Source organism: Sebastes fasciatus, chromosome 11 (assembly GCF_043250625.1).
Source record: "Sebastes fasciatus isolate fSebFas1 chromosome 11, fSebFas1.pri, whole genome shotgun sequence".
In the NCBI taxonomy this organism is placed as follows: Eukaryota; Metazoa; Chordata; class Actinopteri; order Perciformes; family Sebastidae; genus Sebastes; species Sebastes fasciatus.
The window spans coordinates 28192547-28206788 of NC_133805.1; the positions used below are offsets into that span (position 1 = coordinate 28192547).

A 14242-nucleotide genomic window follows, 5' to 3' on the forward strand; every position below is an offset into this window, starting at 1 on the left:
AGTGTTTTTGTCTACTTGACAACATTAAGCATGTGTTTACTGCGACCGAAAAGCGTGACGCCGAGGGGTCTGACAAAGTAAATGATGAGTTGGGATGAGAATGCGTTGGTAATTTTGAAACATGTAACATTGCTCTTATCTATGAAGCATGAATAAAGGGTGCTTTATTAGAAAGTGGTATATCGTGTTAACTATGTCAAATTACTCATTTGGCTTGGCATTATCAATAGAAATAAAGCTGCAAAAATAAACTTTACTGACGTTATACACATACCAAGACGACTGCATGACTGCACTGACACAGAGATAATGAGTAGGTATTGGTGATCGGGACACATCTCCCCGTTCAGTCTCCAAAGTCTAAAGCTCACCACAGGTCACCCTTGATAAAAAAAAATCACTTTTGCACTAAAGCATGACATATAAATGACATATAGACTGTTTCAAATTTGACAATATAAACATTTGCATTTCCTGTTGCAATAATTGTTAAAGCAGTAGCTGACAGGAAGTAGACCAAAGCTGTTGCCCTAGAACAGAATGACAACAACATAATGCTATATGCAAATTACAGTAAATGGCTGTGCAGATGCTGTATTTTAATTAAGATAAGATTGAAAATAACATGCGTTGTATATCACATAATTATTTATTATTTTTGTAAAATTCCATATTCATAAGAAAAAAAATGGTCAGGAAACAAACCCAACTTTCCTGCTTTTAAATAATGAATTCAAACAATATAACACCATCTTACCTAAAGTTAAAAACAAAAAAACAAAACATTAAGACTTTTAAGTTATTCAATTTATATAATATGAAGCATATAACCTCAATCATACACAGTATACTGTATATACTGTATATGTTCTTAATGTGTATGTTCTTAATATGCCTGTATATGCTCTTAATATGCCTTGTACAAAGTATTTCTTATATATGTACATTCATACTTCCTGATATGTATATGTTCTTAATATGCCTTGTACAAAGTATTTCCTTTTATAATTGTAATATAACTTATTATTTTTAATGGAGCTTCCCAGCAAAAAGTTTTCACACAAAATTTCACACGATTGTACTTGTATAACTGGCGTGACAATAAACATCTTGAATCTTGAATCTTGAATCTTGAATATAACACAAACTTTGTCATTATAAAATGTAACTGCAATTATTGTTGTTTTGTCTTCTTCTTTTTGTTGTTTATTATTGTCTATTTTCTGTATATGAACATGTGTACAATAAAGTATAAAAAATGCAAAATAAAAAACAACAAAACCCTGTATAGATGTTTTGTGGTAGGTTTATTGTGCATTTTATTGTATTTAACTGTAACAAATAGAGCACACAGTGTGGTGTTGTTATTGTTAATACAATACGATAGAATAAAGCCTATTCTCTTATATAACAGTCTCCTATATAACAGTCTCCTCCTGTAGGTTTTAACGGAGGAAGGAAATGTGAGCAATTGCAGTGAATTAAAGCAATCTAGTAAGAATGTGCATGTGAGAGCAGCTTCCCCCCCTCTCAGTCTCTCAGTCTCTAGGACAGGTTTTTTGTTTTTTTTCAGGAAACGCGTCACTTTACAACACTAGGTAAATAAAATAACCGTCGCCAGGGGTTACAGCTGCTGCTGCTTAGCAACGCATACAAATAACCCCAGAGTGGACTATACTGTGATGATTCAGACTTCAGCAGTGACAAATATTTGGTTTTATCTGAACCGTGTCGATAGTAACGCTGATTAAAATAAACATGACGACATCTCTGGAGGGTTTCCAGAACTTTCTGTTAAAATCAGACGAATTTAGCATTAAAATTCAATCCCTCATTTTAGGGATTTAATAGGATGTATGTTACATTTTCATGAACACAATTTACCAGATGTTGTGCTTAAAATAACTTTAGTTTTGTTTTGTTTCACTGACCTATTGCCCAATCATATTGGATGATAAAAAAAACATCAATAGGCTAAAGTGCACTTTTATAACAGAGATATCAACACAAACTAACAAACACACACCACAAACTGACCCCAAACACAGAAATATATGCCCAAAAAAAAATATTTTTCTACAAAAAACTGGGCTTAAAATACATATTTGAAAACATCATGCATTGGTCAATGTTTTAAAGTCTCTCCAATAAAAAAAACTATAGTAGAAAATATTAAAAAATACAACAAAATGTCTATAAACTCACTAAGGAGCAACTTAGATAGCAAAAGTTTTCCTCCTACTCTCAACTCTCATATATATATATATATATATATATATATATATATATAATTTATTTAAAAGGATGTATTTTACATTAACATGAACACAATTTACCAGATGTTGTGATTATGATTTTTTTTTGTTTTGTTTCACTGACCCATTGCTCAATCATATTGGATGATAAAAAAACATCAATAGGCTAACTACATATATATATATATATATATATATATATATATATATATGCCCATTTCCAAATTTAGTTAGTCGTTGCTACAGAAAACCATTAAATCCATCTTCACATACAAAGCGATATATTCATAAAACTTTATTTTTCTCCTGCTTTAAACGGTGCTATAGCAGCCTCTGGAGATGCATAAATTGAACGGAGACATATGTCATGTTGAAGGAGGCTGAACTTGTTTCACTGGGTGTGTGTTGTGTGTCCTGGTTCTGCTGCTGCAGGCTGCAGGTTGCAGGAGGAGGAAGAGGAGGAGAGTCAGAGAGACAGATGTGAATAACGGTGCAGACATTTGATGCCTAATTTGGTTTGCTGGGCGTGGAGCTGCTCCTCTGAACTGCTGGTCAAAGTCCTGGAGACGAGGAGTTGAGAACTGCGATCCTCTGTTGCTGGATGTCCCGGAGAGAAGAGACGCTATCTGCAGCCAAGTGATCAGAAAGGTAACCAACTTTTACATCAGACTTTTTACTACTAGATGATATGGAGATTTCGCTTTAAGGACGCGTGTTTTTATAGGGTAGATACTGTGAGACCTCGTTCAGCTGCAACTTGTTGCATCTTGTTTTACCTGCATGACTCAGGGGAAGAATGTGGTACTATCAGCAGCTAGGGTGGACTTATCTGTGTGCATGTTTCAGGACATTTTGGAAGAGCTGATATTTCTTATCATTGATTTATACATATATATATATATATATATATATATATATATATATATATATATATATGTATGTATGTATATAAAAAAAGAGTTGAGAGTAGGAGGAAAACTTGTACTATCTAAGTTGCTCCTTAGTGAGTTTATAGACACTTCGTTGTACTTTTTTAGTATTTTCTAATTTTTCTACTATATTTTTTTTTTTGGAGAGAATTAAAACATTCAGCAAGTGCATGATGTTTTCAAATATGTATTTTAAGCCCAGTTTCGTGAAGAAAAATGCATGTTTTGGGCATATATTTGTGTGTTTGGGGTCAGTTTGTGTTTAGTGGGCTGTAGTGTGGTGTGTGTGTGTGTGTGTGTGTGTGAGTGGTGGGAGCAGGGTGTGGCAGGCGGCACACCCACCTCCACAGTCAATGAATGAACCTCTGCTGGGGCCTATAACACACAACTGCTCTATCATGGGGACTTTTACTCTCTTTCTGGATTTTGGTTTATGCCTGGAGTTTATTAAAGACACAGATTTAGATTCTCACCAACAACTTCCTTGTTGTGTTTCGTTAAAATGCAGAACTGTATGAGTTTCTATCTTCGTTGGTTTTGCTCAGAAAAAAAGGTGATGACCCTAAAAGAAATCAGTCTGTGTTTCATTACAGAGATTTGGTATCTTGTGATGGTTGTTTCTGATGGTTCTCCAGTCTGACAAAAAAACAGAAATCTGTGCTGTATTCTTGTGATTTGTTTTGGTTTTGAAAAAGGTCAAATGTCAAGGTACATTTTGCCCCGGCCTTACACAGACACACACAGTGGGATGGTTTGCCAACAGAGCTCGTCTTGTGCTTCGACCCACGGGTCTCCTGTAAGTGGATTATGGGTGAAATCGAGTTAGTGATGTTGTGTCATGACAACCAAACAAGCAGCGCACATGATCTCTCTGCCTGAGACAATCATCTGTGTGTGTGTGTGTGTGTGCTGTCTGTATAAAGACTGACTGCAGAGGAGCACGATGCGGTCACATCCTGTTTGCTGTCCTGTTGCAAGACTGATGTGTGAACCTATTTTCAGCGCCCCTTCCAGTTGGGGAAGTGCTCCTGTTTGCGTGATCCTGTCGTGTTTTCCATGCTGTTCTGTGAAAAGACACTTTCCCACACTGTGCTCTTGTTTCTTTTCTCTTTTTTTTGGTCTCCCCTCTGCCATTTTCCTCCCATTTCTTTCCTGACTTGACTCCATAAGCAGCAAAAATAATGGCGGCGGGAGTGGCGGGATTGATTTTTCCATTACGACCCCTCCGTATACGTTTATTTTGAGTGGTTTACATGAAGCATAATTGGTACCCTGACTTTAAAGCTGGAGTGGGAGTATTGAGCTGGGAGGGAGAAAGAGGACAACTGATGGAAAAGAGAGGGAGTAGCCGCCAAATGAGACTATGAGGAGAGAAGGAAGAGAAGGGAAAGAGAGGAAAGGAAAGAAGTTGGCAAATGTGACAAAGTTACCAGTTGTTCAGCAGCAGCCAGACTGCAGCACATCTGGAACGCATCAGTTAGTTGGAAAATCTTACAAGAAATAAGGGAGGAGGTGTAAGGGGGAAGAGAAAGGAGGAGTGGTGAAAGAGAGGGGCCCGGTGGTGACTCACGTCTCTGCTATTCCACTCCATCACTGTGTTTAAACTGTGTGTCCTTCTGTGGCCTGAGACACAGGGCTTCCCCCGTGTCCCTCCCTCTTTTTACTCCCCTCCTGGCTTCAAGTTAGTCATCCTGCAAGAGTGTTAGGTTCTCTTTTTCCATTTCTCTCTCTATTTGTTCTCCTCTTTCTATTCATGCCTCACCACCAGTTCAGATTTTCGCCTCCCCGGCCTCGAGTACTTTATAGGTGTCTAATGGGACTAATGTAAACAGGCCTTCTCTCCTTGTTTATAACTGTCTCTCTGTGTAAACTGGGAACAGGGAATGCAGCGGTTGCAGAGCCAAGTGGGTGATGGGTGTCAGGAGGGACTTGAGGGAGGACGGCCAGTGTGGTCAGAGGGTTTCTGCACTGTGAAAATATCCATCTCATCCTGTTAAATGGGCTTTTGTGGTTGAAAATCTTGTTTTTCTGAAAGTTTCAAAAGCAGATGTGCTTGTTTAAGACTTTTCGTGAAGCAAGTAACAAAGAATCTTTGTATTTTAGTCACATCAGAAAATGCTCTGCAACAAACGTCACTATCAGTCCCTCAAAGAGCAGAAGCTTCTTTATATAGATGCCATTATGCAACAGCGTTCAATAGAAATCCATCGAAGAGGAGGAAGAGGATATCTGCACTAATGACAGTAGCCTCATTAGATCACGGCGCCTGCAGCTGCACGACAGCTTGTGGTTTGAGTCATTTGAATCAACTGGAAAAACCCTTCAATGCCTTGAAATGGGCAACGATGGATGCAACCATTTCACACCTGATCTCATGTCTTGTTGAAAACATGACATCACCCCATAATTTCCAGAAAAGGGCGTTAACCTAGAGTTGAGTTTGGCGCCATTTGGTCGGATCTCTTTGGGCATTCGAGCGAGCAACAAACAAGGCTGAGTGTCCCGATCGACGACTGTCAGTCAAACACGCTAAAGGAAAACTAAAAAGATTAGTTAAATAATCGATTGTATTTTATTTTTATATGATATTTTTATAATATAAAAAATAGTCAACGGACAAATCAAGCCAAAACACTATGCTGTACAGTATAAGCCAAAAGGGAGCGACTGGACAGGAAATAGCACATTCATTAGTCATACAAATGAACTGTTAATTTCATAGGCAATAAAACACTCCCTTGCTCAATCCAACAGACTCTGGAGTTTTGCTGCTACAACCTCACTTGGACTGGTGTGACCAGCAGTGGTTTGCTGACTTTATGACTCTTTCCACTTGTGCTATTGTTAAAATTTAATTTATTATTCTTTAATTGTCACTTGTGGCCACAGTGGCTGAATTTACAGAGTAGATGTAAATTTGATATCCTTTATTAAGTAAAGGAGATGATTAGCTACCAAACTCTTGGCCAACTCTTTTTTTTTTTTAATTTTGAGATGTTATATGTTTTCTCTGAGGAGCTGCATCTGAAAATACTTTTGTGTTAGCTTTAACTTTTGGCTGCTGCTTGGTTGAAAATAATTCTGGAAATGAGGAAGGAAAGAAGGAAGTTTGACCTCAATAAAGCAAAGTACAAAACCCACAGTAGTTAAAGGATAACTTTGGTATTTTTCAACCTGGACCCTATTTCCGCATGTTTTTGTGTCTAACTGACTAATAGGGACAACCATTTCTGAAACTAGTCCAGTATTGTAGTAGTAGTAGTAATCCCAGCAGTGTAGAAGTACTCTGTTATCTTTAAAGCTTCTGAAAACATGACATTTATTTCTTTATATAACATTAAATATTGATGTCTAAATGAGCCACAATCAAACTTAAAGTTGGTAATAAAACATCTCTATTGTATTATTCATTAGGAGTTGAATACTCAAAAAGCTATTCTAAACTGGTGCACTTAAAGATGCAGATTCCTTTAACAAAGTCCAGAATTTAAAGAAGACCTATTATGCTTTTGTGCCTTTTGTCTTTCCTTTAGTGTGTTATATAGTTTTAGTGCATGTAAAAGGTCTGCAAAGTTCAGGCCAAAGGGAGTTACTCTCATCACAGAAACACTGCACCTGAACTGCCTGAAACGCCTTGATTGAAGTCCTGCCTTTTCTTCCGTAACATAGTGATGTCACCAAGTAACACATTTTACCTAGCAGCTAGTTTGGCACACCCTCCAACAAAGCTAGTTAGAGCGGAGCTGGAGCGGAGTCCGAAAAGTTTGGTTTGGTTGACCAATCACAACAGAGTGCCAGCTGACCAATCAGAGCAGACTGGGCTTTTCGGGAGGGTGGGCAGGAGGTCAAACAGAGCGTTTCAGACAGAGGGTGAAAAGAGGTGCTGCATCACAGCCGGTATGAGAAAAATAAAGTGTTTTTTTTAACAATAAAGCATGTAAACATGTTCTAGTAGAAACCCAAAATATGAGTAAGAACCTGAAAATGAGCATAATAGGTCCCCTTTAAGACCCAGCAGCACTAGATTTCAGAGCGTTGTAAGTTATTTTGCAGTGTAGATGAGGTCCCTGTGGGAGTGGTACAAGTGGAGAGGGCCATGTTTAGAGCACGATGACAGACTCACTGTGGGGTCGGTGGAGGTTGCGGCGCCACGCCCGTCAGAGGACATGAGCACGGAGGAATGTCAGAGCGAAACAGTCTGCACTCAGTGCAGAAATGCTGGTGAGAAAGCAGTCTGGAAGTTTGATACGGGTCAGTGTTCACCAGATGATTTGACTAGATGTTAATGTGCTGACGCGAGTGAACACAGTGGAGACATTATTTGTGGTTTTAAATTGTGTTTTCAGTTGTTGTATCAACCATTCATAAAATACAATAACAGCATTGTGTGTTTGAGAAAAGGGCATGTAGGAGTGCAGAGCCTGTTGAGCCCTCATGTGGTCGTATCATGTACTTCATCTAGAGGTCATGAAAAATGACAAGTCTTGCTTACTAATTCTTTTCAATGTCTTTTCTTCTTACAGTTTTCTCTGCCTTCTCTGAGTGGCTGATGGTAAAAATCTGAGGAAGTGACTCCCAACAGGAAGAGACTCGTATCTCACAGGAACCAGCTTCTCACATCACCGACTACATCATGGCTGTAGCCCTCCACTCCAACCCCCTCCTATGGACGCGGTTGGCAGCCCTGATCTTCGCGTGCGTGGCCTTCTCCGTGGCCGTGCATGGAGGCAGACTCTACCACGGCACCGGAGACTGGTGCATCTTCTGCTGGGCCTTCAGTTTCGCCGGGAGCGTGCTCGTCCTCCTGGTGGAGCTCTTCGGCCTTCAGACCAGAGCCCCTATTTCCTGGAAGAACTTCCCTATCACCTTCGCCTGCTACGCCGCCCTGCTCTGCCTGTCCGCCTCCATCATCTTCCCCCTCTACTTCCTCAAGGGCTCCACAGGCCCGAGTGAAATCCGCGACTACCGCATCGTGGCGACCGTCTTCTCCTGCCTGGCCACCATCGCCTACATTTCCGAAGTGAGCATCAGCAAGGCGCGTCCGGGCGAGGTGGCCGGCTACATGGCCACAGCCCCCGGCCTGCTGAAAGTCTGCGAGACCTTCGTCGCCTGTATCATCTTTGTCTTTGTCAGTGACCCCGTGCTGTACGACCGTCACGATGCACTCAAGTACTGCTTCTCGGTCTACTGCATCTGCTTCATCCTGTCGGCGGCCATCATCCTGCTCTGCATAGGCGAGTGCACCGGCTGCCTCCCCTTCCCATTTGCACGCTTCCTGTCCGCGTACGCCCTACTGGCCGTGGTCCTCTACCTGTCAGCAACCATTATCTGGCCCATCTTCAACTTTGATCCCAAGAATGGTGGATCAAAAGTTAGGCCCAGTGGTTGCAGCTCCACGATGGGGCTGTGCGTGTGGGATAAGCTCATGGCGGTGGCTGTGCTCACGGCTGTCAACTTCATCCTCTACCTGGCCGACCTGATCTACTCCACCCGCCTGGTGTTTGTCAGCGCTTGAGGGAAGAGAGAGGGAGTTAGGCCGGCAGTATGCTCCAAATAAAATTGAACTTGGCAGGTTCTCAAAGGCTGTCGAACTGCTGTCAAATACAGTGCTGCGAGCAAATGCTAGCGTAATCACTGCGACTCCGGTCTGTTTGCTTAATGGCATCACCACTAGCTGGAGGAGCTTATGGGTCATGATGAGAGCAGACTGTGGAGTTCTACCACAACTGATATAGTTTATGTATTGTAATCTAGTGTGACTCCAATTTGAAATTTGAAAATTAAAAATTTCACTTTAGTTCTGGTACAACAAAATAGTCGGAGAAGTAGCCCAAAGTGCTTGCGTAATGGTTGACCCAGGATTTACTGGAGATAATGTATCAGGGGCAGTGAACATGGATTTTTAAAGAAATTAACAAGTTCAGCTGGCCAACCTGGGTTATCAAACCAGAATGTTGTGGGGGTTTTTTTGGCCCCAGACTCAGTTTTGCCTCTGCAAACCTGCCAAATTTGATTTTGTGTAAAGTATACTGCTTAGCACCATAGAGAGAGAGAAGATGGGAAGGTTGAGGTCAATGGCTATGTTTACACGTACAACAATATTCCCTTAAATTACTGAGGCTTTCTGTTCATGTGTTGGAGCATGTAAATGTCAAACCTTGGTTCCAGTGACCTGGATAGACTCTAATCTTGATTATGAGACACCTGAATGTGATTGCTGGATCTTTTTTTTATGAATGGCAGATCATTGCCCTTTGTAATACTCAAAATACAAGATGTTTAGGATCATATGAATAAGCTATAAAAAGAATCTCCCGACTCTTAACAAGGATACAAGCTAACACCCCAAATACTATGTGCATGTAAACATAGTCTGTAATGACAAATGAAGAAAAACCAAAGAAAATGGCGGCTTATTGTTGTGTTTTTGTTGAATTTTTTTTGCATAATGTTTATGTCAGTGCTCTGCCTTAAATTTGCATTCAATTTGATGCCAGTTATAAAAAGACTGACGATCAGTATTTCTGTTTTTAACCGCTAAAGGACGAAATGTAGAAGCCAAGATTAAGTCAACTGTTGGAGAAAATATTTCAATGCCATACAAATGGAAATTGTGTTTTTGATGATTTCATAAAAAAAATGACTGTTTTGTTTTCCCAACAGTACGCAGAGCAACTGATCAGATTGTATCTTTCATATCATTATTTTACACGGCTCCAATGTTGTCAGATTTGAAGTTAGAGCAAAATAGTTTACATGATGTTAAGATGAATGCTAGGCTAGCTTCTTGCTCCTGTTATGATATATGTGTATCTGCAAGCTACAATCAATAGCAAGAATATATATATATGTGGAAAGAACATATGCAAGATTGTTGAGTTAAAAAACAAGAAAAGTATGTTTAAAGTGCACTTAATATTAGTATTTTCTATGTGTGTTTAAATATCTGGTGTCTCCAAATATCAAAGCATCTATTAACACCAAACTCACACCACTAAATTCGTATATGATGTTGATTGGGTCTATTGGCTTTGTACTGCTGTAATAAATATTCAGAGAAAGAGACCAAAAAAGATGCTTCTCTCTCTAGATGTTGTTATAAGTGTTATATTCTTCAGCTTTTTTTTATATTCCACTGTTCGTGTTTCAATTGTGCATACCACATCAGTGTTGTAGGAAAACGTAATCCATTGTTTCAATAAAACCACATGTTAAACAGATTTTTGTGTTTTGTTTTGTTTGGGTTTGGTTAAAGGTGCCGTATTACGCACTTTCATTACTTTTATTTTGTTTTTAGTCATGCTAGTGGAGTAACTCTGTGGTAATGTCTTTTTTCTTTTTTCCCTGTTAAAAGTTTTTTTTTGGGGGCGGAGTTTTTCCTTATCCGATGAGAGCGTCACACTGTAAAGGACAGAGGGTGTCGTTTCATGTACAGGTTGTAAAGACCCCTGAAGCAAATTTGTGATTTTGGGCTATACAAATAAAATGACTGGTCCACCACTTTGGTCTAGACTGAAATATCTCAACAACTATTGAATGGATTGCCATGAAATTTTGTAGACATTCATGGTCCCTAGAGGATGAATCCGACTTGCTTTGGTGATCCCCTGACTTTTCTGCCAGCATGAGGTTGACATTTTTGGTTTAAGGTTAAACATTTTGACAACTATTGGATGGATTGCCATTAAAGTTGGTGCAGAAAATCAAGGTGTCGAGGGGATGTTTCCTAATGACTTTGGTGACCCCCTGACTTATCATTATCAAGCGCCACAAGCAGGTCAAAGTTTTCACATATCCAGTGAAATACCTCAATACTCAATGAATTGGCACATGGTTCTCAGCATAGACTATATAAGAAGTGGATTTAGTCACTGTGACATCACCCATTGGTTTGTGGACTGCTGTTTTGAAGACTCGAGTTCGGCATTTCGGCCGTCGCCATCTTGGCTTTTTGCAACCAGACGTGACATGAAAGGGTGGAGCTAACTACAACCGAACGCTGAATAAGACATTTTTTAGGCGACCAAAATGTTAATATTAACTTTCATGAACTGAAAACACACTGTGAAAGGGTTAAAGTTCTAAGATGAAAACATGGACAACTCCCAGACTGGACAACGCCGTGGTAGCGACCTGTCAATCACAAGGTAGCCACGCCCTAAAGCATACCCTGCTTTATGGTCTATTTTACTCTTATTGGGACCATAATTTACTAAATGAACATCATGCTGTATTGGAGAAGACTTGAAACTAGCGATTGAGACCATAAACTCATGTTTACAATGTTTACTGAGGTAATAAATCAAGTGAGAAGTAGGCTCATTTTCTCATATAACTTCTATACAATCTGACTTATATCCAGAGGAGTTGCCCCCTGCTGGCTATTAGAAAGAATGCAAGTTTAAGACACTTCCGCATGGTCTTCACTTTTCAGACCTCGGAATTGCCTACTGATTCCAAGATGAATATTCATAGCTATGTTTTCATTCGTGTATAATCACCTGAACTTAGAATAGGGAGCGGGTCTTCTTCACAGAGTCCGCCATGTTGCTCTGCCATGTTTGTACAGTAGCCCAGAAGGGACAAACCAAACACTGGCTCTAGAAAGAGCCTTTAATGTTTTTATGTTACCTGAGGGCCACCGTAGTTCTGTCACGCTTGTGAAACTGCAGTGACGTGAGCTGCAGAGTGCAAAACTGTAGTAACACCAGCCATCGTCAGCCAACTTCTGTTGCTCCTAAAGTAGTGTTATTATGTTAAGGATGGCCTCTCAGCGAGACGAACGGCGTTACCGTGGTTTTGCACTTGGCGGCTCACGTTACCGCAGTCTTGGAAAGAGAGGAGTGAGCAGAGGGGTACTTAGTCGGCTGCAATCTACAAACACACCACATAGATGTCACCAAATCCTACACAATGTACTTTTAAACTGGTATAACTGATCAGATTACAGGAACGTTTAAGGATGCAAAGATGATTTATTTTTAATACTACACTACCACAAGCTAACTGTACACTAACTGCCTAACGAGCCTAGACATCTTTAATTGTGCTACATACATGTAAAGTCTTTCACAAGTGAATTCACTTTAAGAAAAACAGAGCTGATTGTTTGAACTGAAAGTAAACCAAGCATAAATCAGCATCTGCTCTATGCACACTATTTATACTTCCCTGTTTACTTTATCTCTCAACACTCTTTTCCCACCTCCTCCCTTCACTGTCAGATCCCCCTACAGCTCTCTGCAGACCCCAGTGCAACCTACTGATGACCGCTGCCTCTGAGGGGCGGAGTGCAACACAGTAAACATCTCAGTCACCTATAAATCTACGTATGGGCAGGAAAGGAGACGCCCAGTTCTGACACAATGACATGACATGGAGTTTATTTTGTTTAGGGAAGGGTTGTACTCTCTGGCATGGGAACATGGCTACTACAATAGCAAGCCCAGCCACCGGCAAGTTAGGAGTCGAAAAATTATTTTCAGATTTGGATTATAGTATATATAAAAAATATGTTTCCTTGAAGGGATATAAAATGTAAAAATATTCAGGACAATGGCCAGAATAGATATTTAGTCAAATTGAGAACATATGGTTCATATTGTGAATTTAAAGGAACAGTGTGTAGCATTTCAGGGATCTATTGTCAGAAATGGAATATAATATTAATATGTATGTGTTCATTGGTGTATAATCACCTGAAAATAAGAAACGTTGTGTTTTCGTTGCTTTAAAATGAGCCGTTTATATCTACTTCTTCACAGAGCCGGTCTTGTGTAGAAGGGAACCAGCAAATTGGGGAAACTCTTGCAAGATGGTTAAGGTTAGGCATTCATTTCTAATAGTTAAGGTTAGGATAGGTCGTCAGGCAGTGAGTCTCGCGAAAGTTTTTGCAAATCTCCGATCAGATTTTGCAATTTGCGGGTTACCTTCTAGACACGACCCACGGAGCCGGCAACCATGTCTCTACAGTAGCCCAGAATGGACAAACTAAACACTGGCACTAATTAAAGCCTTTCACGTTTTCGCGTCAGGCATCGTAGTTCTCCTACACGCTTAGCACACAGAAGAAGTTTCAATTAGTTGCAATCTGTAACTTTACCGCTAGATGTCGCCAAATCCTTCACACTGCACCTTTAATACATTTTATATTCTACTGTCAATTTTTATCCTAATCTTTAAGTTAAGTTTCTTTCTTCTGTCAGGTAGCACGTGTTTACAGTGCCTGACATAGTTTTTATTAAAGGCTTTTCATAAACTTTGAGAGCATTATATGTTTAATTTGTTCAATTTATAACTGAGACTTTGTTTTGACACATAGACAGTATACATGTTTGCGGTCTTTCCTTTAGTTTTTCTCATGAATTCAATCATTCATAAAGCTCAATCTACATTTAATGAGCCTGTATACCCTGAGTTTGTGTTTCACGATGTTAAGCAGAATAGGTATGAAAAGAAAAATCAGAAAGCACAGTGACAGTGTAATCCTCCTGATTTCCTGTGCACACCTTTTATTTAAAGGTGTTATTGATAACATTGATAACATTCAGCCACTAGATGTCGCACTCTCCCCTCCCCTGTTCCATTGGATTTACTTCACAACAAGTCGTAGCCACGCACTTACCGTCAATCTCAACCATTTATCAGTTTTTTCCACACTAACTGACGACCCAGAGATACCACATACCAACATTGTTTTACTATTGGCTCACAAGCCTTGATAGAAGTGGGAACCAAACGTCAGATATCTTCCACAGAGATAAACAAAACATGCATTTTGGACCCGCCAAATTTTTTAAAATGATTAATTCACAATCATAAAAATTTTTTTTTCAGGAAAAGCCATGTTTCTTTGGCACCTTTCTAAAAGCTCTATTGATTATTTCTTTTTTTTTTTTTAAATATTCATCTACATAAAAATGTTATCAATAAGACCTTTAAATGTTTCTTGTAGTTTATTTGTTTACATTTTGAGGTATGTATCATACAACATATCAGGACTGTCATCTAAAAGCATGTTAAATGATAGCATTCATATTTTAATTTTGATCGTAAACA

General features: G+C 39.6%; 1 protein-coding gene across 1 annotated transcript; it reads left to right on the top strand.

The window, feature by feature from the left end:
• Positions 1-2762: 2762 nt before the first annotated feature.
• On the top strand, positions 2763-10404 carry myadmb (myeloid associated differentiation marker b). The gene is made up of 2 exons (XM_074652036.1): positions 2763-2903; positions 7708-10404. Exon 2 carries the CDS (start codon positions 7818-7820, stop codon positions 8697-8699), a length of 882 nt encoding a protein of 293 aa, XP_074508137.1. The 5' UTR covers positions 2763-2903; positions 7708-7817; the 3' UTR covers positions 8700-10404.
• Positions 10405-14242: the final 3838 nt, after the last annotated feature.

Excerpts from the sequence above, each read along its gene's own strand:
- myadmb (XM_074652036.1), top strand. The coding sequence starts at position 7,818 with ATGGCTGTAGCCCTCCACTCCAACCCCCTCCTATGGACGCGGTTGGCA.